Genomic DNA, 27792 nt, shown 5'->3' on the forward strand with positions numbered 1-27792 from the left:
CTGTTAAACATAATCTCTTGTTGGCCACTCCAGAAATAGAAGGTTCTCACTCATTGTATCACAAGTTTTCTTGACTGAATACATGGGTAACTTTATAGTCAATGCTAAATAACCTCCATGCTAATCTTCCTTCTCCTTTTCCTCCTAACAGCTGTCGCTGAAGTGTAGAGCTCCTGAAGTCTCCCAGTACATCTATCAGGTCTACGACAGCATTTTGAAAAACTAATAAACTGATCCAGTAACCCCAGCCACCCTGTGATCGGTGCAGACCAAGAACTCTTAACTGGAAAGACATTGTACTGTTGTGTAGAATTTTAACCCAGTCAATCATACTGCAGCCACCCACCCAGGTAGTGACCAGTCTACCCTGTGCTGACATTAAGCATATCCTGTTAGATAGTTTTTAGCTTCCTGTGAACATTTGTAGCCACTACTTCAGTCACTTCTCACCTCTGCTCCTCTCCATCCTTGCTTATGAGCTTTTCCAGGCTGTACCAAATGGCTAGCTTTTTCTACACCTCTTTTGAGGGTAGTTTGATATTTTGTAATTGAAAGCTCATTTCAAAAGCAGACAGGACAATGAATATTAAAGCAAGGAAAAGTGTCACTGAAACATAAACTGCACTTTATTGTTTTATACTTTTGTACATAAGAGAAATTGAGACAGAATAACCAGGAGAAAGTGTTGAAACAACTGACCACAGTTAACTGCAGTCTTAGAGGAAGAGAAGCAATGACCATCCCATTCTGTGAGGACCGATCGTTGTGGCAGCCTTGTCCCTGGTCCTTTTGATTTTCAGAGTTTTTTTTCCTCTCTCTCAACTCCAGCCTTCATACTTCCCTTGCCTCTCTCATCATCTCATTAGATTGCTCTGCAATGCCAATTTTCATTGAATGGTGCTTTAGGATGCAATAAGTATAGGGCCTGGCCTGTCAACACCAAAGCTGAGAGAAATCAGAGCTTTCTATATTCCTTCCCACCAAACCAACCCATTAGCAATGCTGATTAAGGAGGCTGCGTAGATATGGAAAATGGGAACCAAGATGCCCTCTCCCAACCCTGTTCCCTACATTTTTCAGGTCCAATTCAGATCAAATTGGACAGATTCACAGTTGAAATAGACTTTACTGACTTAGCCAATCCCATTTTTCTATGAAGGAGAAAGCTAACGGGGACAAATGTCATTATTTCTGAAGCCTGTCAGCTATCAAGTAGCAGAGCTGAGGCTGGCTCCAACCATGCTGTTTCCAGGGCAGAACTGTCTCATGCTGTTCCTTTCAACAATGTCCTCCACTTTCTCTTTCCCTGCCTCTGCCCCTGCTCTATGGCTCTTACCCATGCTGACTTTGGTACCATGTCTGTTCAGTGGCATCAGATGGCAGCAGATAATCTTTTCAGTTACTTAAAGGTACATACAATGCCAGAATAAAGGTGTGACAAGTGTTTTGTGAGACCAGCTGGCAGGTACTTAGAGGAAGTAAGCTGAGAGATTTCCCTTTACCTTTAGCTCTTCTACATGACTTGGGCTTCAGAGCAAATTAGGATCATCCTGGAAGACAAGGTAGTTCTTATCTTTCAGAGGCCTTGGAGATGTGAAATCCTTTCCCAGACACCACATCAAGGATGATTTGCATATATATATACATATATATATATATGTCCTGTATACCTGCTTAGTAGTACTCACGGTTTTGTTCTGTGGGCCCTTGAGGCAGAGCCTAGCATTCAGTACTCAGGATCTCTGACCGTGACAAGTCTTCCTCAGATCTCTCGGATGGATTTAGAAGCACTCTAGGGTCCAGAGGCCTTGTGTTGGACTCAGACCTAACCCACAGGACTCAGAGAGGGTTGTGGAAAATGAGCAAAAGCCAACCCCCAGCCACTCTGTGCCTGACATGACCCTGTGTCACACCAGTTGCAAAGCTTAGGGGCAAGTGGGTACACAAGTTACAGTTACCTTGAGGATCTTCAAAAGAATTACTGGGTGGGGGAGAGGAAATATGTCCCTCCCTTCCCACCCCTCAGGCACGTGAGAAATAGGAAATAGCACAGGAGTGTGTGGGAAGCGGGTAGGTTGGTGATGTGTGGGGTAGAAAAACAAGTTGACAAAGTTTCCTTATTGGGACTCATTCATAGAGTCCGTTGGAAGCAAGTAGTGTAAAAGACTCATACTACAAACACAGTGTCCTCATTTTAAAGCAAACTAGTTCCAGAAGGAAGAGTATGTGTCAGGGCATGCAGGTAGAAATGGTGTTGGGCCAGGACATGCCCCCCAGCCCCTGAAGCAGATGTCTCTCCACCTCCCCACCAGTGATGGCTAAAAGCCTCTCAGCCCACCTAACTGCGCCAAGTGGTGATGTCTTTACTCCATGGGAAGGCTGCCTCCCATTGCACCCTGAGCAGGGTTAGGAAAGACTTTGCTTCACAAAGGACCTCTGTCCTGAAGAGATGGTGGTTACCTCCACCACGGCTTCCCTGTCCATCTAAGTTGGGTCAGGTTAGTGGGTAGGGTAGAGTTTGCCCAGCATCTTCCTCTCAGCCTAAGTATATCTAAGGACAAAGGAGCAAACTCACACCCAGTACTCTTGCTGGTCAGAGATTCCCTGACCATATGTCCTCACCCAAGCCTGGGCTGTGTGTGTGTGTCGGTGTGTGTGTGGTGAAGCTTGGGGCTATGGAGAGAACTGGGGTTGTGGGTAAGGGTTGTATGAATACTCATTCTGTTCTTGTTGGGATCTGTTCTTGGGGAGGGATGGGTTTGGGAAAAGCTTGACCTTGTGTCTTCGTCAATAAACTCATTTACACAAAAATAAAGTTTGTGGTGTGCACTTTGTTCCCAGAACTGACACTAGGACAGCACAGCTGGCCAGGGGAGAGTAGTTCTCGACCTTTTTTAAGACTCTGTTTTAACTGCCCTAGCCCTCCCAGGGATTCAGCCAAATGAAATTACAGTTGACTTGAAGAAGCAACAGGTACCTCAGGGAGCTCCTGCAGACCACACCTTCAGCCACCAGGCAGGAGTGCCAGGAGCCAGACTTCCTGGCAAGGGTTCCCAGGGGCAATAGGCAGAGCAGCAGCACAGAAGCTCTTGTCTGACTTGTGTAGCTGAGTTGTTCCTGGGTTTTCCATTATGCTGAATGAGGACCCTCATTCAGCTCTCAATTTCCAGAGCCTCAGACTTGAACTCCGGGCCTACATGTTCCCAAGCAAATGGAATTGCCACTGCTTAAGTGGGTGCCGGTGGGTCAATCCTGTTATTCTAGCTTCTCAGGAAGCTAGGGACTGAACATCCTGATTAAAGCCTGCTTAGGCAGACATACCCAATAGATTGTTATTCCAGTTAAGCAGTAAAAGCAGGAAATGAAGATGTGGCTCAGTGGTGAAGTGCCGGCCTTGAGCAGGAAAAAGAAATGTAAGAGTGTAAGGCACCAACAGATGCAGTGGCTTTAAAGCAAGCTTCCTAAGGACTTTGAAGTTAGTGACCTGTATTTTGTGTTGCTGGGGCACACAATCCAGGTGTTGACAAGGGTTTCACCCTGGATTCTGCTGAGCAGACAGCTGCTGAAACCTGCTCCAGCCTACAGCTCGGGCCAGAGCCTGGAGTGAGGGGCCCGAAAAGAGGCTTGAACAGGTCCTAGCACCACTCACACCAAGAGTCTAGGCATGCATAATGTATAGCAAGAGGTAGATCCCCGGAACGGACTACTTTTATTCATTGGGTGTTTAAACACCAGAAGTGAACTACCCTTGTAGCAAAGAAGCGCTGTACTGCAGTTAGCCTGAACTATAACAAAAATAATAACTGGGAGAAGTGAAATATGGGTAGATATAAGGGATAGGAAGAGCAGCCTTGAGTTCCAACTGGGGTTACCATTTAGTGATACAGATGTGCAAGTAAAGTCCCCAGAGAAATACTCAGCTTTTGGGTCTAGTCATTCTAGTGTGGGTCTGGAGAAGTTGAGTTAAACCACAACAAAAACTCCCCAGGGTTCCCCAGAATTAAGATTCACTGCCATAGATTCACTGTTGATGCTCATACCTATAATCCTAGCTATTCAGGAGGTTGAGGTCTTAGGATCACAATTCAAAGCCAGCTCATAAAATCCCACCAAATGTATCTACAGTTCACCAGCAAAACGCCATAACTGGAGCTGTGACTCAATTGGTAGAGCACTAGCTTGAGTGAGAAAAAGCACAAGGCCTTGAATTCAAGTCCAGCGCACATACAAATCTCTGCTAGAGACTCACCTCTGTTTACCTACACTCTTCCATAGTAAATATTCATTCTTCTGGCAGAGAGGGAATGAGAAAGCACTCCCCTGCACGTGACACCTGCTGATTCCCTTGCCTATCAGGAGTTCAGTATCACCTCCTCCCCACCTACCCCTGGTTTTCAAGTGAGAGGGAACAGAGCCACATCTTCAAATTCTCCAGCTTCCTCCTTCACTCTGTGGGAGATTCTCCCCCTCTGCTTTTGCTATACTCAGACATGCTAAGCCTTCCAGATGCCAGTTGCTCAGGGCACACTGACCCCAGACTTTTACTTTGATTGTGCTGTGATTTCTTCATGATTCTCTGCCCCTAGAATGGTAACTGAAGGAGACTGAGACCTCAGGTACATTGTTTCTGAAGCCAGAAAAACAGCTGAAGACTCTCAGGTCAGGCCTTCCTACTCCTACTTCATGCATTAATGCTTTTTCTGATTTTGCTTGGACCCAGATTTCTTTTCCCTGCCACCCCCAGCTCCAGGAGGCAAGAGCCTGTTTATTTTAATACCTGGTATGGCACTTGGGAAAGATCACACCTCCCCCGTTGTTACCCATTTCTATCTCCTGAACACTAATCCTAGAATCCAAACCAGCCCCCAGACATGGTATTAGCAACAAGGATATTTCTTGAAAAGTTTCCGAGTTGGCTCCAAACTTGCCATCTTGGATTCTCATTTAGCTTTTGCCCTGCCATTCTTGAGGCTGCCAGCCAGAGAAAGGCTAATTTGAGGGTTGGTTAGACCCAGATTCTCAGTTGGGCTTAATTTCCAGGAGCATTGTTTAGGGACAAGACTGCCATCTTGCCAGGTGCTGATAGCTCTTGCCTAGCTACACAGGAAGCTGAGATCTGAGGATTGTGGTTCAAAGTCAAACCAGGCAAGAAAATTCATGCGACTTTTACCTCCAACTACCCAACAAAAATCTGACAGTGGAGCTGTGGCTGAAGTGGTAGAACATTAGCCTTGAGTGAAAAGCTCAGGAATAGTACCCAAACCCTGAGTTCAAGCCCAGTACTGGCACAAAAAAACTGTCATTTCTAGGATTATTCTCCTTTGGGCAGGGCTCCAACACTTGCGCTAAGAGCACAGAATTCACCCTTTCCCACCTATGTTAGTATTGGAAAGAGGTTTAAGTATGGCCTCTGCCTTTCCTCCTTTAATCCATTCAGACTTCACTTAAAGGTCCTAGGATCATCAGCCAATCAGCTTTTGAAAGCTCAGTGTGGTTCCTCAACTATGATGGGGAGGAGAGGAATAGAAATAGGCAGGTTCCTGTCACAGTACTTTGTGCCCCACTTTAGTCTGGACCTCGGGGGCTGCAGATGGCCTTTGTGTTTGCTGTCCTGGAACCTGTATGCCATCAGGCATCCATCCTCCACTGAACCAGAGCCACAAGAGGCCCAAGGCCAGGACCTCTCCAACTTTTCCACAGAGGTAAATCCTAAGGACAGAACAGTATGTACTTTTGATCCACATGAACTTGACAAGCCAAAATGAATTAACCACACCTTTTGTTCAAATTGGCCACTTGAAGATATTATTATTGCCTGTTCTTCTTAAATTATCTAACTCCTCATCCCAGCAAATGGGGCCTTTGGGACTTCACCTGGCTCTTTTGGCCTCTTCCCTCACCACTCTGTCTGCCCACGTGCGGGGCTCCTGTCTGCTTCCTGGATATACTCCTCAAACCTTTGTAATTGCCAAAGACCTTCAGTGAGTCCTCTGAGGAGCTGGCCCACACCCAGTGCTCTTCCCCAATTCCTCAGGTCTGCATGCAGGACTGTGGCTTGTCTACTTTTGGTGCCCCCATTGATCTGTCAGCCATATGTCAAAGCCCCTCAGCTAAAGGCTCAATCTTTGTAATTCCACATGTTGTAGTGAAGCAAAAGAAGTTGCCCAGCTCCTCAGTTCAGCTATCTTATCTGTGAAATGGGGGGCGGGGGATAGAGTCTACTGGGTAGACCACCTGGAGATTAGATTTGAGGATGCAGTCACAGTGGGTTGTGGTGTTAGCTACTGATGATACAATGATGTGATGATTGTTGTAGAATAAATACAGGAGCGCATATGCCTTCAAGCATGGTAAACGCTGGTACCTCTCCCAGTCTGTAGCGGAGAGGGGACTGCAGCATTAGGGGAGTGGAGGTCATGGATTGGCAGGGGACCAGCTTGGCTTGGCGCTAGCCTGGTCTGCCTTTCACTGCCGCAGTGAAGGAAGGGTGAGAGTGGCCACCCTGAGCTCCAGCCTTCGGGGGTGGAGAAGAGCGTGGACAGCCGGCGCCCAACGCAGGGCGCACACGGGGACAGGCGCACACTGAGTAGCTGAGAGTGGACTGGTAAGGGTCAGAAAGATCTGGGGAGGTGAGGACTGGGAACTTGGGGGTTACGGGGTGCGCGGGGATACATGGACTCGAGGTCTAGATCTGAAGGCAGAGGCCACAGGGCTTTTCCCGTCCCTTTCTCCCCACTCTGCCAGGTTCCAGCTCCATGCTCGCAGGGAGAGTTTGGAAGGCAGCGGTGAAGGTCGAGGCTAGGGATGGAAGCATTGGTTCAGGGTTGCCCGAATGAATCTGTCGGGCTCGGGGACCCAGCGGAATCCGGCTCCCCCCCCCATCACCCCCCCACTCCCGGTCCGCCTCCCCCTCCCCTCCCCCTCCCGCCGGCGCGAGCGGGCGGCGCGCTCCGCGGGGAGAGCCGGGCTGAGTGCGACCCTCGGCGCGCACGGCCCCTGCGCCCACCCGCCGCGCCCGGGCAGCCCGGGGCGCCCCTCCTCTCTCCCCCCGGGAGGGGGGAGCCGGGGGCAGCGCCGGAGCCCGGGGGGGGAGCGCGGCCACCGCGGGGCGGCCGGCCAGGGCAGGGGGCCGCGGGGCCGGCGCCCGGTAAGCGCGGGGAAGGGGGAGGGGAGGAGGGGGCGGGGCGGGGGAGGGGAGGGGGCGTCCCGGCGGGCGGGAGGAGGGGCCGGCGGGGAGGCTGCGCGGGTCCACCACGTGAACGCCGGAGCTGGGGCCCCCGGACACCCGCGGGGTGCCGGAGCGACGAGCGCGCACCCCCACGCCAAGTCCTAGGGACCAGGCTCTGGGGAGCCGGCGTCGCCCGTCGCCTCCCATCCCCACGCGGTGTGATGGGTTCATCCAGTAGGTATGACCCTAACCCCGGCATCCGCCAAGCCCCTGACCTCTCCTCGGTCCGGGGCTGGAACTCGGGTGTCCAGGCAAAGGGAAGGGGTCCGAAGCCCGGCTTCGGCCTCGGTGTGTGACCCTGGTCTCCTGCCTGCTTGGCGGGCCGACGGGCGGGCGCTGTCTGCAGACTCACTGCGGAGCACAGGCCTTGGGGAGCGAGCTCAGGGGCCTGGGCCCTGCTTCCTAGGACAGACCCTTCTGTTCCCACCCCGCCAAACATGTGGATGGCTAAATGCTTAGACTCCGGATCGCTTCTATCTGGGAAGAGGGAGGGCACCTGTCACCTCTTGAGTTGGACCACAGGGCCACATTTAGGCCTGGTGAGTTCCAAGAGGCTCACCCTGCCTAGGGGCCTCTCTTGCACAGCCCACCCCCCCCCCCCAAGCTCCCAAGCTGTGCCCTGCTCTCATTTCTGCTATTCCCCAGGAAAACACACACAAAAACAAACAAACAAAAACTGGCCTTTGGGCGGGGAATATGGTGTCCAGGAAAATCTGTAAATAGGGTGCATCATGGAAACCTCAGTTGCCACACCCAGAGAGAGGCCAGGACTCTGGTGTTCCTTGCCCTCTCTCTTCCTTAGGGCTTCCCCCCTCCCCACCTGCTTATACTGTTATGTAATTAACCCAGCTGAGTCTCTCTGCCAAGCTAGCAGTATTCAGGGATGGCCTAGGGGCCTGGGGACCTGGAGGGACTTGTGAGGTGGACTGATTGTTTCTTCCCCAGTTGGGAATGGCCTCCAGTGCATGAACACCTGTTGGGGAAAGGACCTGCATAAGGCACATAAGAGATTAGGGTTCTGGACTTAGTTGACAACTCAGCTGGCTAAGAGGTCTTTGACTAAGTATCAGTCTGTCTCTCTTTCTCTTTCTCTTTCTCTCTCTCTCTCTCTCTCTCTCTCACACACACACACACACACACACACACACACACACTGAACCCATGCAATAATGTATAGTGACCCTTTGCTAGCTCTGAGATTATGGAACGCCATGTAACAGTAGCCACAGAATACCCTCTGTACCAGGCACTGGGCTTTGCATTCACAACCTCACAACACCCTGTGAAGTTTTTATGCAGACCTTTTACTTATGTAATACATGCACACCTGCCCCTAGATTCGTCCTCTGAACTAGAACCACCTGGGGGACCCTCAGCTATGAGTTGTGCATAAATGAAAAGAGCACATCCACCAGGAAAGAGAATTCATATATGCTGAACAGCATAGCCCTGGCTGGTCTGGTTTCAATCCACCTAACTCACATGCGGTGGACCTACTCAGCAGTCCCTGGGATCAGAATCCCCAATGGAGGAAGATAGGCTCTTTCCTCCCTGATAAAACATCTACAGGGATGGGTTTCAAAGTAGGGGCTATTGACCCCATTTTGCAAATGTTCGGAGCTCAGCTGTGACCAGACAGATGATTTGTCCACTGGCCCACAGCTAGAAAACATCAATGTTGGGGTTTCTACCCAAGCTCTGCAAATCATGGAAATAAGCATGGAGTTATTGAGTCCCTACTGAAGTCTAACCCCTTAGCAGCTGTGTGCCAGATCCTCTGAGCTTCAGACAGTGCTGGAGAATCAGAAGTAGCCCTTGGTCTGTAGGCAGTCACCATTTAAAATCACTTAATTTGAAAGTTGGAAGTGCTATAAGGTTGTGGAAAGGAGTAACTGTCATTCCCAAGGATGTGGCTTTGGCTACAACAAGTTTCCTAGCTGAGGGGGGAATAGTGCTACCTCTTGTTGGAGGGTATTGTATTGATCCAGGATAACCATGTGGGCTTTCCAACAGCAGGTGCTCTGCTATGTGCTCTCCAGAGCCAGTATAGTCATCTAGTGCAATGATTCACAACTAGGAGCATTGGGAAGTGGTAGTGGTGGTCGTGGTGGCGGGGTGTGTGTCTATTTAAGCCATTGTGATAACAGGAAGCTACTTCTGGCATTACTTGGGAGCCATGAAAATAAAATGTCCTGCATAAGAAGTGCTCTCCCACAAAAGGCCAGGAGAGCCTCCGCTGAGACTCACTTGCCCAGCCTCACCCTTTTAGGATGAGATAGAGACACAGAGTAGTTGCTGTCTTGTCCCAGGCCCCATGGGAAAACTGGGATTTGAACCCAAATCCCATGCTTCCTCCACTCTCCTGTGAAACCAGCCTTGGTTGGGGAGGTGGGCTGGTGGAAAATCAGGTCGTTACGCAAGTCAAGCCGGATGAACCAGTGGTGTGCAAGAAAAATGGAGGAGAGAAGATGGGGAGGTTTGGGATGGGTGAAGACGTGGGTTCTGAGAAAGGAGTGGAGAGTATTTCAAAGGCAGTGACAGCTCCATCAAAGACCAGCGACGGCAAAGTGCAGGGCACACACATGGAAAAGCCAGTACACTAAGCCCCACTCTTTTCCCTCCCCAGTTCAGGTGGAGGCCGCAGAAGGCCTAGGACAAGCAGAGGCAGCAATGATTGGTCCTGACGGTGGCTGAGCCCCCAGCCCCTGGAATATGCAGCCCGGGGGAGCCCCAGGCAAGGACGCGGTGGCGGAGTGGGGCGGGAGGCATGGTCTCCACCTACCGGGTGGCTGTGCTGGGGGCACGAGGTGTGGGCAAGAGTGCCATCGTGCGCCAGTTCTTGTACAACGAGTTCAGCGAGGTCTGTGTGCCCACCACCGCCCGCCGCCTCTACCTGCCTGCTGTGGTCATGAACGGCCATGTGCACGACCTCCAGATCCTAGACTTCCCGCCCATCAGCGCCTTCCCCGTCAACACGCTGCAGGTAGGCCATGCTCTGGGGCCCTGGGGTCCGGGAGGCTGGGGTTGAGAGCTCTGCATTGCACCTTGGCCCTCCTCCCTTAGAGCTATCCATCTCAGGAAGCCATTTGTTTCTGTGCTAGTTAATCTAGCAATTATTGAATGGCTGTTTAATGGGTGCCAGGCTTCCACTGGGCATTAGATCAGAATGGTCAGCAAAACAGATAGGGAAGTTACTTTCAAGGAACTCAAAGTCTGAAGAGGAAAGACTGACAGGCAGCTATTTCATAATAAGTGCTGTGATTGGGAATGAGTGAGCTGCAGCAGCCCTCGGGGAGGCATTAACCCACTCAGGTGTGGGGTCACAGGAGGTGACGTAGGTGTTAGGCAGGTAGGAGGCAGTAGGGAATGGGCAAGGAGCAAGCTGCTTGTTAATCTGGCCTCAGAGCCTCCCTCATCATCTGTAGAAGGGTCATTAGAACAGGCTGGGATCTGAGGAAGGGGTGTTAGCTGAGATCCAGGAGAGCCCAAGTGGTCTCATGTCCAAGACATTGTTCTTATAGGTGATATATACTCTGCTTGACTACCCCTCTCAATCTCCAAACCCACTACAGGGTTTGGATTTAAGTATCCCCAGTGCCTTCACTCATGGTGCCCTTCCCACCAGTAGGGACCCAAGTGAGGGACATGCTGTGGCCAGTGGGAACGGCAGATACAGCCGTCTCTCAGGCTGAGGCCTGGGGCTGGCAGGAGCTCAGAGCTCACATTGTCTCAGATGCTCCCTGGCTCAGCCTGACAGAGACACTTGTCTCTTCCCGCCCAGGTGCTTAAGCTGAGCACCAAAGGCAGAGAAGGATTCACACCTCTGTCAAGAAACAGTGAGGACAAGTGGGGCAGCGTGGTGGGTCTCCAGTCAGGATCTTCCCATCCTCCTCAGTTTCTGATGGTACCCGAGTGAACTCCGGATTGGGCTCTAACCTTGCACTAGGCTTTATTTCTTCTTCACATTTAGTTATCTTCAGTGTAATTTAAATTTTGGAATAGTAAGATACAGTTTTAAAATCTAAACTATGGCCTTTTTCTCCCCCATGATAACTAACATTTTCATTGACTTTTAATTCGTGCTTATAATATTGTGTGTGTGCATATGCGCATGCATGCATGCTGACATCAATGACAAATTGATGTTTGAACTCAGAGCCTGAGCACTGTCCCTGAGCTTTTTTGCTTGAGGCTGGGGCTTTGACATTTGAGCCACAGCTTTCCTTCTGGCTTTTTAGTGTTAACTGGAGATAAGAGTCTGTTTCCTACCTTTACTGACTTCAAACTGCCATCCTCAGATCTTGTTTTTTGCTTGTTTTAAATAAGACATGGTCTGTATAGCTTAGATTGGCCTCAAACCTTAAATCTTGCCACAACCACCTTCTCCTTCTTTTCCTCTTCCCCTTTCTCCTCCTCTTCTGCCTCCTCCTACTGCTTTTTACTGTTGTTTTAACTCAGGGTCTACCACTTGAACCATGTCCCCCAGCCCTCCTTGCTTTTACTTTTGCTGGGGCTGGCCTCAGACCACAATCCCATCACCCACACCTGCATAGCAGGAATTACAAGTGTAAGCCACAGCACCTGGTCCTTGGCCCTGGCTTCTTTAACAGAATCCAGAAGTTATCTCTCCTCGCTAGAGGACTTCTTCATTCTTTCTTGTGGCTATGCTGTACCTTACTAGTATATTCCATGGATCCCCTCTTCATGGACAAAGGATGTTTTCCAATATTGTGCTGTTTTGAGTACTGACACAATAAATTGTGAAGCACATAAATAGTTTTGTACATGGTAGGTGTATTTGCGGAATTGGTCCCTCAAAATGACATTGCTGGATCAAAGGGTACAAGCAACCAGAATTTGGAAGATGTCTCCTGATTCCCCTGTATGAAAGTTGCACATGTAGTTCTGCAAGTGATATTCCAAGAGCCTGTTTCCTTGAAGCCTCACCATCAGATACACTTTCAGACATCTGGATTGCTTTTGGAGTCATAGTCTCCCTACGCACCCCTCGCCTAGTCTGGGACCCACCATCCTCCTTCCTCAACCTCCTGAGTTACTGGGATTATAGGGGTGCATCACCATGCTCAGTTGAGTTTTTTTAAATAATCAGAGCGTGAGATAGAATAGCCTCAGTGTAGTCTTTATTTACCTCTCTGATTATGAGTGAAATTGAACATTTCCCTGTGTTTAGGAACCTTGGGCTTTGTGGTTTTTGTTTGTTTTTTTCTGAAAACTAGGAATGTCTCCTGCCCACTTACTGTTGGGGTTTTGGTCCTTTCTCCTTGGTGGACCCTTATCTTGGGCTCTAGGATCACTAAAGCTTTACTCCTGGAGAATACAGAAGGGGCTGTACATAGAGACATACTGAGAAGGGACTCTGGAAGCTGCCCAAAGATCAAATATAAAACTCACAAATCCTGTTGGTCACTATCTGAAAAGACTGCATTCTTCCCCATTGCTGGATGAGATGCAGCAGTGCTGTGTGCTTCAGCTGGTCTGCTCCCCCCGACAGAGGATGCTGAGATAGGGGGCATGTGAGACTTGTCAGTGGAATTAAGAGCATGGTTGAGACTCAGGAAGTAGACTCTGTTTTCATTGTTCATCTTTGTTTTGTTTCGATGCTAGGGATTGAACCCAGGGCCTTGTGCACACTAAGTATGCTGTACCACTGAGCTATGCACTCGGCTCCTCCCTCTCGCTTAACACAGTCAAGATGGTCTTTTTAAGGACAAATTAGATCCCTGCATAGAGCAACCTCAAAGGAAAGCTGAACTTTCTCCACTCCTTCCTTCAATCAAGGGATGAAAGGATGACACAGCCAATCAGAAGCTTTCTGCCTCTCCCTTTTAGGAGCCCCCAGAGAGGAGTGAGTGGGAGGCAGCCCAGGGTCCCCTCAAGGAGGCAGCATGTTGGGAGAGAGGTGGGGCTGTCACCCTTGAAAGCTGGCAGCTGCTCCCTGTCCCCAGCAGAGAGCTTGCAGAAAGTGGGAACTTCTCCTCCCTCCGCTTCCCACGGACTCCACTTCTCCTGTGGGTTGGGGGAGGAACCACCTACACAGGCAGCCCCTGACTCTTTGAGGGCATTGTGTTCCACACAGTGAGTTCTTCTCAGCAAGTGCATGGACTCCTACAGTTTTAGATTTGTCCTCAGCATCCTTCCCTTGCACAAAACTGAAAACCTCAGCACAAAGTGAAGATGCCACATCATCTCCTTGGGGAAAGCCACAGCAGCTTCTTCAAGCTCCGAAGTCAGAGTGCTCTTCTGAAATAAGACTTCCCACTCCAGGTGGAAGCCGAACTTGTGCTTTTGTATTCTTTCTCCAAGGTAGAGGACTGGCTGGAGTCCTCCCTTGTGTCCAGCCCTTGGCCTAACCCAACTCAAGCTGGGACAAGAACCATGCCTCCTCCTCTTTTAGTCTTTTTCCATTTTTTTCTTTCTTCTTTTTCCCTTTTTCTTTGTGCTGAAGATGGAACCCAGGGCTTCACAAATGTTAGACACATGCCCCTCCTCACCCCTCCTGGCATGAGTACTAGAGGGAAAGAGCCCTGGTTTCCATTGCCCTTGGAAACTTCTGCCCTCACCACTGCCGGGACCCCCTTCTTTCCTATATTGGCTGCCTGAAACTCCTCTTGAAATTGCATCTGTTGGCAGGTTAATTAGCTAATTAAGTTCTTAAGGAACCTTCTCTTTAGCACATCCAGCCTTTCCAGGGATCTATTTATCTTAAGCTGCAGCCCTCCCTGAGAAGTTGACACAACACACATACAGGAAGTTCCATCTCCCTGGAGCTGCCCTGGGGCTTTATCTACTCCTTTCCTCTTTTCACCCACTCTCTCTCTCTCTCTGAACTACACCTCAGTCTTTTTATTCTCAGGCCTTTTGCCTCTTGGTCCTGAGGACAAAAGAGGAGCCAACAAACAGGTAGTATCTTAAGGGTTGTGTGAGGGGTAGGATTTGTCTGGATCCCAGGCTGAAATCTGATTCAGAACCATGGACAGATCACTACCTGGCGGGAGCTCACAGCATATGTGAGGACCTGAAAAATGGAACAACCATATAAACAGGATATGATCAAAGGACGCTAGACACAGGAGATGAAGGGAGTAGTCCTCTCTTGCAAGAAAGGTGGCAAATCAGGAAGGCTTCTTGGAGGCGGACCATTAGAAAATCGGATTCCAATAGTTTCAATAAATAGTTCTGTGTTGGGTTCTTTGAGCCATTTAATCAATGGACTTGTTGAACAAGATGGAAGAGAGGGAGGGAAGGAGTGAGGGAGGGGTGGAGTGGGGAGGAAGGGAGGCAAGGAGGAAGGTTGGTCACAAGACAGCTGTTACCTCTAGATATACACAAGACAGTGAGATGGCCGTGTTAGTCATTCGTCCCAGAACCTGTGCTATCCTGGCTTGCAGGGCTTGCATTCTCCCAGGGCCTGACTTCCTGAGGATGGGTGTGTGCTGAAGGTCTCTGGTAGCAGTGGCAGATGAGAGCACTACAGTCTGATCGAGGGGGTTGTGGGGGGACCCTTGTGGCTTCTCTGACTGGTACTGTGGGGGGGATGTTGCAGGAGTGGGCAGATGCCTGCTGCAGGGGACTCCGGAGCGTCCACGCCTACATCCTGGTGTACGACATCTGCTGCTTTGACAGCTTCGAGTACGTCAAAACCATCCGCCAGCAGATCCTGGAGACAAGGTGAGGGTCTGCCGCGATCTGCGACAGACTGTCCGCTGTCATCCCCGTCGGTGCCCGAGGACCAGCCCGTCCCTGGGCGGAAGGGAAGGGGAGGGGACAGGTGAAGTCCGCACGCTCCCTGGTTCCCACATGCACGCACGCACGCACATATGCTCACAACTCACATTTATGTCCCCATTTCTGTTCATTTATTTGGGGGCCTTCATTTATTTGGACCTTGAGGGGTGCCTTGGCCTGAGGAATAGCAAAGGGCGAACGAGACTGCGAACGAGGGCGTTCAATTGCATGATTGGGAGCACTTCAGCCCGCCTCGGTCTCCAACTCCGGGGAGTGTGCAGGCCATATATAGTGCCCGGGTTTTTTTTTGTTTTTTTTTAATGTACATTGTGCTGATAAGAGACTATAACTCTCCCCCACACACACCCCCTGAGGACCGGGGGCTGCACCTGGAATGGAACCTACGGTGGTGGCTGGGAGTTGGGCCAAGTTCTGAGCTTCCCGCTCGTGTCCCTCAGGGTGATCGGCACCTCGGAGACCCCCATCATCATCGTGGGCAACAAGCGGGACCTGCAGCGCGGGCGCGTGATCCCGCGCTGGAACGTGTCGCACTTGGTGCGGAAGACGTGGAAGTGCGGCTACGTGGAGTGCTCGGCCAAGTACAACTGGCACATCCTGCTGCTCTTCAGCGAGCTGCTCAAGAGCGTCGGCTGCGCCCGCTGCAAGCACGTGCACGCCGCCCTGCGCTTCCAGGGCGCGCTGCGCCGCAACCGCTGCGCCATCATGTGACACGCGGCGCCCGCCCTGCGCCTGCGCGCGCGCCCTCCTCCTCCCCCCGCTCCCACAGGCACGCCACCGTCACGTGACGCACGCGTGCGCGCGCGCGCGCGCGCGCGCGCCGCCCTCGGCTGCTGCACCCTCTTCCACACACACACCCGTGCAGGGGCCGGGGAGGGGAGAGAGGGATGAGCAGCTTCCTTCGCGCCACGGGAATAAAACTCTAGAGGGTCCCGGCCCGAAAAGCCGCCTCTCCCGGCCCCCCACCCCCACCCCGCAGCCGCCACACCTCCGGGTGAGGGGTGCAGGGTGAGCCGGGAGCTCCCCTCCTCCCACCCCGGGCCTTCCCGCACAGCCACCGTCAGCGCTGACCGTAGTGTAGTGCCCGGCCTGCAGGGGGCGCCGTGGCCTCTCCTTGGCTTGGAGGTGAGCTTGTGAAACCGAGGTTGGGGCGAGGTGGTGCTGCTGCCTTGGCCGGACTCCCGCCCGTGCTCTCCGGAGTGTGTGAGTGCGAGTGCGCGTGTCTGTGTGCGATGTGTCTGTCCGTCTTCACCTGTCTTATCCCCCTCCCCGGTCCCCCAGCTCCGCTCACAGGGCTCTCTCATCTCCTCCCTCCCCTCCATCGCAGATCCTGGCAGCTCGGGGATGCCGGGCCTTCCGACCTTCAGCACCACTGGCACAGGGCAGAGAGATGCACGGGGCCCAAGGACCACAACCAAGGGGTCCGGAGTGCGGAGGTCCCAGATTAGTCAGGGGGAGAAGGCTGAGCTCTCCTGCTTTCCAGGAGACCTCCCTTCCCAGCAGCCCCCCCAGAGACACAACAACCTACCTTCCAGCCTTAACTCGATGGTCCGTCCCTGCCGGGTGCCCCTCACCCTCTACCTGACCCCAAAACCAGGTCACCCCTAGGTTAAAACTTGGTTTTGCTTTGACCGAGTGTGGACAAGGGAATCCCCCCTCCCCCTTCCTTTCCATGACGCCAGGTTCCATTCCTCTGTTACCTCCTGCACTGACTGGGTGGACAGCCAGATTGGAGGAATGTTGAGTTGTGTGGGGGGCTGTTGGTGGCGGGCGGGGTGGTGCCCGGGGGGGGGGTACGGTTGTACCAGTGACTATTCTGCCTCCCAGCCCCATCCCATTCTGACTACCCCAGACACTGCCTGCTTCAGATCTCAGATTACTCTGATTACAGTCTGGGCAGGGGCAGAGTCAGGAAAAGAATTAAGGAGAGCCCTGTGCTTGGGGGAGATACACCCGCATCCCCACTCACTGGTGGAGGCCCTCAGGATCTGTCACCCCTTGTCCCAGCAGCAGGTGGCCCTATGCCCTAACTCACCCCACCCCCATTTTCTCCGGCTGCCTGGCCGGGTTTCTACCTCTCGTCACCGGAGCTGATCACTGTCAGTTTTGTACCGAATTAGAAATAACAATAATAGTGAAGATTCCAGGAATGGCCTGAGGGATTTCTGGGGGACTTGGAGGGAGGGAACAGTGGTACCATGTCCCCTGCCCCTGACCAAGGAAATTCTCCTTGGGCCCTCAGTCCTGGTCCGGTGGGAGGACATCAAAGACCCTTGTTAAAAGACAGGCATATAGAACACAGCCTTGACCAAGGCTACAGCACTTAGACCAGGAAATCAAGTACTCAGAGGGGTGATGGAGAGGAGGCCGGGGGAATCTCTGATTCTATCTGGCTTCCCTCACTGCTTCCCATTCCCTCCACACACACTGGAGGCAGCGGAGCCCCACACTCGCCACCCTGACCTTGAGCAGTCTAGTGTTGCTGTGTTCTAGACCCTGCTGTGCTGCATGATTTTGGGCCCGAGACTCCCTCTCTGAGCCTCCCTCTGAGACAGAGGAGGTGGCTCCCCTTCCCCACACTTCAGAGTGGCTGGGAGGGTAAGAAAGAGGGTTGTCTCCTTTGGTCTCCCATAGCCCCACCCCTGGTTCACAGAGGGATGGGGTGAAGGATAGCAGCATCTGTGTGCCCCGATCATCCTCACCTTAGAGGCACCTGAGGTAAGGGTGGGAGCCCAAGCCTTTGGCTGCCCCTTGTGGGAGCTATTGGGATGTAGCGACCCCCGCCCCAACTGTCCCTGCTTCACCCCAGGTATTGAATTTCAGGTCTCCACTCTCATTCTGAGTCTCTGTCCTTCCCCTCCCACCACCAGGGTTTCCCACCACAGGGTCTGGAAGTATGTGTGATGCCCACTGAGCTGTTAACGGAAGTCAGATTAAAAATCAGGGAGTGGTTCCCTTGTTTCTGTATCACGGTATTGGCCCTGTTCCTCATGGAGGGAAGGGAAGGCCCCAGGGCGTCTGTGGGGATCGAGGGTGAGGGGGTGATGTGGGCACAGGCTCAAAGCCCAGATCTAGGAGATGAAAGGAGAAGGGCTTGGGATTCACCACTTCTCCACCTAACAGCAAAACCTCCAACTAATTGTAGGCAGGAGAACGGACCCTGGCTTCCTTACCTCTTCTTTCCACTCCAGGTTGGGGCTTTGGGACCTCTCAGTCACAATTTCTCGAATGTATATTAAGAACTCAAATCAATCATCCCTCTTGATGCTGAATGGACTGTTTCCCCCGCCCAGGCACAAACCTTTATTTGGGTGGCCTTGTCCTTGTCCATGGTGCTGACCCACCAGCCACTTCCTAAGGAGAGTGCCATCCAACAAGACAGCCTCCAAACAAACTCACCCAAACTCCTTCCACCTGTCCCCGCACCCTCCAGTGGGGATAGCACTTGAAGCTGCTCCTTTACCTCCACAGCTCTGGCTCGAGGGAGTCGAGAAGCTTGGGGCTTGAGGAAGACCTCCAAATGTTTAATAACTTAAAAGTGTGGAGGCAAATGGCCAGAAGTGGCGCTGTGGCTCTAGTGGCAGAGTGTTAGCCTTGAGCAAAAAGAAGCCAGGGACAGTGCTCAGGCCCAGAGTCCAAGGCCCAGGATTGGCAAAAAAAAAAAAAAAAGTGTGGAGGCAGGTGGAAATGGCTCCGTCAGGAGTTTGGGGAGCTTTTCTGGGGAAGCACAATATGATAGAGGGACACCCACTGGCCCTGGCCTAATGCTGGTATTGGGGTGATGGAGTGTGTTTTTTCTCAACTGAACAGATTCAGCTGCCCCTCCCCCTTCTTCCTCTCTTCCCCTCTCTGAACTCCTTCCTCCCTTTCCCTGCCATCCTTCCTTCTCTCCTTTTCCTTCTCCCTGTTCAACACCCCCCTCACACACACACACACACTGAACAGGGTTTCATTATGCAGCCCAGACATGCCTCTAATTCTTGATTTTTTTTGCCTCTGCCTCTTAAAGTGCTAGCTAGGCATTACAGACCACATTATCACACTTGACCAAATCGTCCGTGATGCCTTCTGGCTCCCTCCCGTAGGCCAAGGTCTATGTTGAAAGAGTGGATAGCCCCTCTGCTCTTGCACACATGTGTTCCTTTTTGCTTCCTCCCCCAGCCACAGGTTCTTCAGACCCAGGATTCCTCCTCAGGTGGAGGTGAGGCTTGAGCAAGCTGCCGAGGGCCCTGGCCCTCCAAAGGCTGGGGGCTGCTCTCCACTGGGCAGGCTCTCTCTTTCTTTTTCTTTTCTTCCTCCTTTTTTTCACTTGCATAACCTCTGTCTGCCTGGAGTGCCCTCCTGTCCTTGATCCCCAGCCTGGTTCTCAACAGTGTGCTCCTGGGGGGAGCCCTTGCAGGACCCAGGTAGAGATAGGCCAGCGGCTTGGGGATTCGTGAAGGCTGCTTCTCAGGTCTGTGGTCTTTCCGGGGCTGCATCCTAGGCCTCAGCTTCAGCTTATAGATGGATGGGACTCTCTGGGGCTTCCGGAGTGTTCTCTTGACCTTGCCCAGGCATGCCTTGGCTTTGTCAGAATGAGACTCTGAGAGTGAAGGTCCAGGGGCCTCCTGGCTGGCAGACACAGTAAGGGTAGGACATCCCTGCCCTCCTGGAGGGGAGACATTGCTCATCATGGTGTCCTTCCTGCTCAGGCTCGCCCTTTTCTTTGGCTCTCTCTCTCTGCCTCCGAGCTTCCCTTTTGTGCTTCTCTGGCGCACAGCAACAGCTGGCTTATGGGATCCTGAAGGGGTGATCTTCCAGGATTCCAAGTCCACTTTAAGGAGCGTTGGGGGGCTGTGAGCTAGTTCTTGGATGACTTTGTCATAAGGACCACCAGGTGCTGGCCACTGCCCACTCAGGCTGGGGACATATACCCCACTTCGAGGGATGACTGGTAAGTCTGTGTCCTGGGGACAGGCACCCCTTACTTCCAGCAGCTCCATGTTAGCCACAAGCTCTTCTTCCAGGCAGTGGTAGCTGGCTTGCTTCCCGGCCCTGCCAAGGGACAGGGAGGCATGCCGCCTCTCCCGCTCCTGTGGGCCCATGCCCCAGGGCTCCACAGCCTCTGCAGCAACCTGGACATCTGGCTGCTGGTCCCCTTGCCTCACTTCTACAGAGCAGTTTCCATGTCTGGACCCAGCAAGGGCACCAGTGACAGTCTTTGATGAGCTAGGGCTTCTCCCTACTTCTGCCATGAGACCTCCATTTGCAATGCCTGGACAGCTTCTTCCTGGGGTGACAGGGCTGTCAGGGGATAGCTGGACTGGAATCTTGCTGAATCCTTTGACAGGGGATGGAGAACGGGCAGAGGCTGGCTCCCTGAGCTGGGGGGAAGCACCCCGGACTGGCAGCCCGGGGCCTGGCGGCTTGGCTGGGTTTGAGGAACCATGCAGAGGAGATGGTCCTGTTTGTGATGTCACTTTGGTGGTGGCCTCAGGAGCTTGAAGTCTCTGGGGAGTAGGGGCCCTGGCATGGATTCCTAGGCCATCCGTCGCCTCATGAATCCTTCCTTTGGGAAATTGACCAGGGTATTTTTCCTCTTTCTTTCCTTCAAGGGCGCCCCGGGGATTTGGGCCCCTGTGGGTTGGTGAGGACTGAGGAATGGGTAGGCTGCCCCCACCTGATGGCTGCCTCTGAGATGGTCTGAGCGGCCTTTCCTGGGACCTGGAAAGGAGAATCATAGGCTGAAAGGGAAACCGCAAGGCCAGCAGGGACTTGGGAACATGGCCCTCTGGAAAGGAGCAATGCTTCCCCCATAGCTGGCCAAAGGTTTCCCTTGGGCCAGCCATGCTGAGAGAAGGCAACCTAAGCTGGGTGGGGTGATTCCAGACCACAGATTTGGCAACTGGAGGTCATCCATCTTGGGGGTCGATCTCAGTGTCATCTCTACCAGGAGGACCTGTGATATGTCCATTGCTTTTCTGGGCTTCCACCTCCTTTTTTTTTTTTTTAATGAAATCAGGGGGTCATATAAGGTAAGTAGATGATCTCAAAGAATGGAGTAATTTTTCTTGGTTTTCAATAATGGATTCTACATTGTATGGGTGTGTATATATATGTGTGGTATGAGGTTTGAACTCAGGGCCTCCTCTTCACTACACAGGCATTCTAGTGCTTGAATTATACCTCCAGCCATTGTTTTCTTTTGTTTTGTCTTATTTTTGAAGTACTAGGGATTGAACCACAGGGCCTTGCACATACTAGGTAATCACTTTACCAGTGAGCAACATTTCTAACTCCCTTCTTTGAATCTGAGATACATTGCACAGATTGGCCTTGTTCTTAAAATTCTTCTGCCTCAGTCTCCCCATTAGCGGGGATTATAGGTATGTGACACCACACCCTGGCATTCCTGGGGTCTTGTTGGAGTAGAAGCATTGCTTTGTTTATTTTGGAGTAGAGACACCCCTGAGAATATGGACTGTAAAGGACAACGAAATGCTTCCCCGTCCCTCTCCTGTACCTTAAGGATGGTGCCATCTCTCTCAGGCCTGCTGCTGTCTGTCCACCACGAGGTCTGGGGGAGGAGTTGGGAGAGAGTCTGAATCTCCTGGCTGAAGAAGTGTACGTCTTCCAGTCCACTGGAGGTAGAGGGCTCTGTGAGCGGCTGACGGTCATCACAGGCTGGGGTTTCGAGGGCCCATCCTCAACTCTCACTTCATGCTGAACTGGTACAGTCTGGGGTTTCTGGAACCTGCCCGGTTTGTGCGCTGCCAATAAAGTCCCCCAGAGAAAGGAGAAAGGGGAGGGGTTCCATTCCCGCCCATAGGACCTGCTGTCCCCCCTCCCCCCGCCAGATGCCCACATTCCCCCCACCCCACTTTAAAGACACAAGGACCCACAGAGGCTTTTTATATTTTTAGGAGACTGTGTTCAGCTATTGGACTTGCTTAATGTTGTATTTGTACTGCAGATCCACAGCTTTTACTTAGATTTTGTGCTCCTTTGGGATGGTGTGAAGGGCTGGTGGAGATTATGGAAGGACTAAATACCTTCAAAATCGCACACCAGGGCTGGGGATATGGCCTAGTGGCAAGAGTGCTTGCCTTGTATACATGAGGCCCTGGCTTCAATTCCCCAGCACCACATATACAGAAAACGGCCAGAAGCGGCGCTGTGGCTCAAGTGGCAGAGTGCTAGCCTTGAGCAAAAAGAAGCCAGGGACAGTGCTCAGGCCCTGAGTCCAAGCCCCAGGACTGGCAAAAAAATTTTTTTAAAAAAATCGCACTCCACGGAGGATCCCAAAGCCAGACCTTAGCTCTGCAGAGAACCCTGACAAACCCTGATTCTGAGTGTGCTGCACACCACCTAGTGGCTGTACACAGTACTGCGCCATGACTGCCAGGCTAGTGTCCTGTTCATCCTCTGCTTCCCTCCAGTCCTTGGAGGTCCCAACCACCCCTTCTCTCCCCCACCCCTGCCCCTCCAGTACTGGCCTCCCAACCCATAGCTATGCCTCTCCAACTGGCCCCACCAGGGAGGGTTCTCAGGGAACTCACAGAGGGACGTGCACCGGCAGGGGTCGTGTTTGTCCAGATAATGGGCCAGCGTGTCCCAGCCGCCCCCCACACGCACCATCACATGGTCCCGTAGGATCTGAGGGGGCAAGGGTGAGGTTGAGGACACAGTGGAGGGCACCTTGCTTCTTGGACCAGTTGGCAGGCTCCTGGTATGCACTCAGGGACACAACCATCTGTGTACTTGTATACCCCGCAGTCCTCCCTACACGCATGTGGCTGGGAGCAGACATAGTTTGCAGTCCAGTGTGGCATCAACTTTATGCGCACCAGTTAACCCTTGTTTTCAAAGGTAGGAGGCAAATGAGAAGCAGAAAGTTGCTCCCCTGCTGCACCAGAGACCACACAGGTGTTGGGTTTGACTGGCTCCAAGACATTCTTTTCTCTCTAGTCAGAGCAGAGGGGTCTGTGTCTGCTCACATCTTATATGCTTATATGATGTGGGGCCTAAAGGTCTCTGGCATTGCCTCTGGGGGCTGCCTGTGGGAGTCCTGCCCTACTTCACAATGGGGCAGATCACATAGCCCCTCCAGGCTTCCACATCCTCAGCCAAAGTGGGACCACTGGTTCCTTGCCCCAATCCATCACCAGCCTTTTACCTCAAGGTTTGGTGAGGGCTCAAGTTGCTGACTGCTCCCATGTATCCCCTGTGCTCAAGCAAAAAGGCCTTGGCCAGCTGGGTGCTGGTGGCTCGTGCATGTAATCCTAGATACTCAGGATGCTAAGGTCTGAGGATGGAGGTTCCAAGCCAGCCTGGCAGTCTGTGAGACTCTCATCTCTAATTAACCATCAGAAAACTGGAAGTGGGCTTAAAGTGGCAGGGTCCTGGCCTTGGTTAAAAGAGTTCAGGGACAGCACCCAGGCCCTGAGTTCAAGCCCCACGATGGGCTGAAAAAATAAAGGTCTTGGCTGTGCTGTGCTTGAGTTGCTGACCACATTTTGGGCACAGACCTTGTGTGGTGAGGTACTGCAGCCAATGTTGCCATACTGACCTGCACTGCTGCCCACTCTGCAGAATGTACTGGCAGGTGCGAGGGGTGGACTCGGGTCTGTGGCTGGGGCCACGCACAGTACATGGACCTGGGTTCTCAGGTCCCTTACTCTGACCTAGCATGTGGGTGGAGTGGAGTAGAATGGGAAAGTGAGGTACCCTCTTCATGCCCTGCTTCTGCCAGGAGGGAGGGGCACCAAGACATGGCTATGGTGGAAGCGATGAACGGTGGTGGCTTTGGCATCCCCAATGGGAGGGTGGGGTAGGCCTGCCAACTTCATCAGGAATTTACTAGAAATTTCTGAGAGAGAGAGGCAGTTCCAAAGACGGAGGACTTGGTGTGTATGGCGGCTTTCTGTCCTTGTCCCCCACACTTCCATGGAGGATGGGCATTCTGCTGAGGCCCCTCACCCTCCAGAGCAGACTTACCCGGATGAAGATGAGGGTGTTGGAATCTCCCACTCGGTACTTCCCCTCAGATACCTTGACCATGGAGAACTGCACTGGGCATGTGCAGCAGCTCACAAGACTCTGCACCTGTGGGCGAGGGTCACAGGGCTTAGCCCTCCTCCCCAGGGACACCCATGTCTTCCCTCATGCTGAGTCAAGCTAAAATGGGATCCTACCTGCCTTAAAGTTAGTCTGCTGTCCCCCCAGCTTGCTTCTTGGGGCTGAGGAACAAGTAGAAGACTTTAAATGACCCACGAAGACTAGACCTGGAGCATTATCTATGGCCCAAAGCCTTCAAAGGTCAGCTAACAGAGGTCATGAGGAAGTGGGATGTGCATTCTAACGAGCTTGAATCACAGTCCTGTGTCCTCTGCATCACAGGCCCTTAGTTAAGACCTTCCTGAAGAAGCTGGGCACTGCTGGCCCACGCCTGTAATTCTAGCTGCTCAGGAGGCTGAGATCTGAGGATTGAGGTTCAAAGCTAACCCAAGTAGGAAAGTCTCTGAGACTCCTATCTCTAATTAACCACGAAGAAGCTGGAAGTGAAGCTGTGGATCAAGTGGGAGAGCACCAGCCTTGAGTGAAAAAGCTAAGGGACAGCATCTAGGCTCTGGGTTCAAGGCTCATGACTAGCATATGCATACACACACACAGACACACCTCCCTGAAGGATTGCTTGCATTCCAAAGTTTGAGACCCAGCCTGGGCAACACAGCAAACGCTTGGAACAACAACAACAACAAAAAGGCAGGGAAGGAGGGGAAGAAAAGGAAAGAAAAAAAACATCCCTAAACTCTATTACACCCCCGCCCTCGCGCACCCCTGTGGAGAAATGGGGTTCATCACAAAAAGAGCTACTTCCCCTGGAGGAACCCCCTTCCCACAGAGAGTACCCATTCACTTTGCCTGGGCTGGCTCATCTAATAGGTGCTGTTCCTGTCCCTACCAGTACTTGAGCTGGGACAGGGGTAGGGTTCAAAGGGTAGGTAGCGCACCTGCCAAACAAGTTCAAAACCGGGTAAGGAGCACGGCCCCTGCCCACACGGCTGGGATGGGGCCCTGGTGGAAGTGGACTACTCACCTCCACACGGTGGAGATGGTGCTCCGCTGCGCGGCTGGGGTGGGAAAGGCGCCCGGAGGGCAGGGGGCGAGGCGGGCTGGCCCAGGCAGGCGCGCGGGTGTGTGTGTGGGGGAGGGGGACGCTCACCATCTGGTCCAGGTTGCGGAAGTGGGAGGGCCTGCGCCTGGGGGGCGCTGGCGGCGGGGGGTCGGGCGGGGGCAGCGCCAGGTCCTGCCGCAGCTCCTCCTCGATCTCCTCCTCCAGCTGCACCAGGGTGGGCGCCGCGACGCCGAAGCGCCAGGCGCGGCGGCCCAGCTCCAGCAGGCACAGCACCACGTTCTTCACGTTCTTGCGCAGCACCAAGTCCTCGGTTTCGAACATCAGCACCTCTTGGGGTGGGAGGCAGGGGATGGGGGTGGAAGGGGGGCGCAGGCAGCGTTGAGTGGGGTCCCTGATGACTACCCAAGGAAGCCTGGGCACCATCCCAGACAGGGGCGGCAGGCACGAGGCAAAGACAACCCCTAAGAGGGGGTCTGAGGAGGCGGTGTAACACAGCTAGGTCGGGGCCAGGGGAGAGCAGGGTGAAGGGTCCACGCCATCTCGCCTTTCCTCCACCCCCTCAGCTACCACCTTGATGGTCCAGGAGCTGGAAACAGTTAGGTCCACTTCCCACTTCCTCCCTCGGCCGTAATCCCAGCTCAGGTGTAACCAGGCAGAGCTGGGTACACTCTTTGGACAACCCGTCCCCAAGGCCGAGTCCTAACCCGCCCCCGCGGTGTGACCTTGTCTAATCTAATAGCCAAGGTCTGTCAGCTGAGACGTGGTCTGTTTCACCCGGCTGTTGTGAGGATTCGATAAGCTATCATCTGTTAGCATTTGCAGTGATGTCTACTATGGGGTAAGAGCTCTATCAAACGCCAATTTTAAATATTGTTATTATTATTTTGCAGTGTTGGGAATGGAATCCAAAGCCATGGCACATTTGAGTAGACGTTCTACCACAGAGCACTAGCTTTTTTTTAGCCCTCCAGTCCTGCTCTGTGCCACCCTGTCACCAGCTAGCAGCGGGGTTGCGGCCCTCCCCTGGTCTCACTCACACCCACCTTTGGCCTGGGGATGACAAGACACCCCACCGGTCCCATTCCCCCTTGGGTCCCAGGCCAGTGAGATGAGGAATCCTGACGGGTCCTCCCCGGAGTCCTGCAAACCCCAGGATGACTGGGCCTGCCCCTCCCGCCTCTGTGTCCTGAGTCCTCCCGCACGGAAGCCCCACCTAGCCCTGTATCACCCCCCCCCCCCCAGCTTCTCCCAGGCATTGCACTCAGTGCTTGTCCCTCACCTAGAATAACCTTCCCTAGACTGCTGGTTACTCCTTAAGGTTCATCCCACCTCTCCTCCCTCCATGCATCCTTTCCTAACATCAACAGGTCTGCTCCTCCCCCACTCACACCTGGTTTCTGAGTGTGTGTGTGGGGGAGGGGGGAAATCTTTCTCATTACAGCACACATTTCTTAGGCACCCAGTTTCATTGTCTTCTGTACTTTATGCCCACAAAAGTGCTCAGCACAGAAGAGGTGCTTCATACATGGATGCTGTCACATTGACCCATCAACCCTATGTACTTACTAGGAGGGAAACTGAGGCATGCAAGGAAAAGAGCTACCCCAAGACAAATCTAGAAGCAGCCAGACTCTTGCCACCCTCCCCCTCCCCAGTTCTAGCCTGAGCCTCAGAGAGGAGAAGAGTTGGGCATGGGGGGAGGGAGGTTTACCTTGAATCCCCATCTCCTTGCGACACCACTGGATGAAGTTGGACACATTGTCCCTGGCCTGGAAGCTACCTGGCCGGGCGGCCCCATTGCAGGAAACCCCAGTCCTGGGCATAGGAATCCTTTGGGCCCTAGCAGGTGCCTCTGCCAAGAAAGCCAGGGCAGCCTCGGTGACAGTGTTGGCATGCCGGCACAGTACCAGGCCTGTCTCCAGCACCTGCAGGAAGTTGGCTGCGTCAATGTTCAACCCGTAGAGCTCCTGCAGCCACTCAGCCAGGTCTTCCTTCATGGCCTCCAGGTACTGCTCGCTAGACTTGAAGGGCCGGATGCTGCGCACGGGAGCCCCCAGCGGGCTGGGTCTCCTCCTGAGTCCCCTGCGCTGAGACATGGCTGGAGCCTGAGCAGCAAAGGGGGTGGGTGTCTCCGGTCTCACACCTCAACCTTTTCACTCCTGCTACCTGCTAGGTCTTGGCCCAGTTCTCCCCAAATCAAGGGTCCCGGTCTACCTTCAGAGTGCCCAGGACTTCTGGCTTTGCCTCCGCTTGCTTCTGGCTTCAGCCTCCACACCAGGCCCGGCCTCCATCCCCCCACATTCCTCAGTCTCCACCAGAACTTTCCCGGTTTGATGGCCCCTGCAGTGACCTCACTCTTGGCGGGCAAGTCCACTTAGAGTTCAGAACCTCCCAGGATGGGTGGAAGGGCACTCCTCTCTCCCCCAGGGCTGGACAGGTCAAGCTGCTGCCTCCGACTGGCCACTGCTACCACCACTGGTCAGGGAGCCTGGCAGGGCTGCACCCTCCCTGCTCTGCTTTCCTTCCTCTCCTTGGAGACCGAGGCTGCTACAAACACTCCTTGTTAACTCTTCAGGCAGGCTAGCTTCTTGCAGTGGGCCCTGGAGCCTAGGAAGTGGGGCAGAGAGTCTGGGGCTGACCTCTCTTACCCAGCTAACCTGGTGGTGGTGGGGTAGACGGGGGG

General features: G+C 53.1%; 3 protein-coding genes across 4 annotated transcripts in view; 2 read left to right on the plus strand and 1 right to left on the minus strand.

Annotated features, from left to right (window-relative positions):
* Positions 1-619, plus strand: part of Ap2b1 (adaptor related protein complex 2 subunit beta 1) — a 106361-nt gene extending 105742 nt beyond the window's left edge. For both annotated transcript variants that reach the window (XM_048367145.1, XM_048367146.1), the window contains one exon: positions 152-619. In XM_048367145.1, coding sequence (XP_048223102.1) covers positions 152-226 — 75 coding nt within the window. In that variant the 3' untranslated portion in view covers positions 227-619. The remainder of the gene's footprint in view (positions 1-151) is intronic.
* A 9238-nt stretch (positions 620-9857) lies between these two features.
* On the plus strand, positions 9858-15708 carry Rasl10b (RAS like family 10 member B). The gene is made up of 3 exons (XM_048366234.1): positions 9858-10211; positions 14793-14917; positions 15433-15708. Exons 1-3 carry the CDS (start codon positions 9996-9998, stop codon positions 15701-15703), a joined length of 612 nt encoding a protein of 203 aa, XP_048222191.1. The 5' UTR covers positions 9858-9995; the 3' UTR covers positions 15704-15708.
* Positions 15709-19164: 3456 nt separating this feature from the next.
* Gas2l2 (growth arrest specific 2 like 2) lies at positions 19165-27205 on the minus strand. Its single transcript, XM_048366478.1, has 6 exons — positions 26821-27205; positions 25197-25438; positions 23969-24076; positions 22531-22627; positions 21495-21741; positions 19165-20695 (listed from the first exon to the last, which is right to left on the minus strand). Exons 1-6 carry the CDS (start codon positions 27203-27205, stop codon positions 19165-19167), a joined length of 2610 nt encoding a protein of 869 aa, XP_048222435.1.
* Between the last annotated feature and the right edge of the window lie 587 nt (positions 27206-27792).

Source organism: Perognathus longimembris, chromosome 17 (genome assembly GCF_023159225.1).
Source record: "Perognathus longimembris pacificus isolate PPM17 chromosome 17, ASM2315922v1, whole genome shotgun sequence".
Classification (NCBI taxonomy): domain Eukaryota; kingdom Metazoa; phylum Chordata; class Mammalia; order Rodentia; family Heteromyidae; genus Perognathus; species Perognathus longimembris.

Coding starts and splice junctions, on each gene's coding strand:
- Rasl10b (XM_048366234.1), top strand. CDS start 9,996: ATGGTCTCCACCTACCGGGTGGCTGTGCTGGGGGCACGAGGTGTGGGC. Junction 10,212..14,792: donor TCCCCGTCAACACGCTGCAG/GTAGGCCATGCT, acceptor GGGATGTTGCAG/GAGTGGGCAGATGCCTGCTG. Junction 14,918..15,432: donor CAGCAGATCCTGGAGACAAG/GTGAGGGTCTGC, acceptor CGTGTCCCTCAG/GGTGATCGGCACCTCGGAGA.
- Gas2l2 (XM_048366478.1), bottom strand. CDS start 27,205: ATGTCTCAGCGCAGGGGACTCAGGAGGAGACCCAGCCCGCTGGGGGCT. Junction 25,439..26,820: donor CAAGGAGATGGGGATTCAAG/GTAAACCTCCCT, acceptor TCCCACCCCAAG/AGGTGCTGATGTTCGAAACC. Junction 22,628..23,968: donor ACACCCTCATCTTCATCCGG/GTAAGTCTGCTC, acceptor TTGCCCCCTCAG/ATCCTACGGGACCATGTGAT.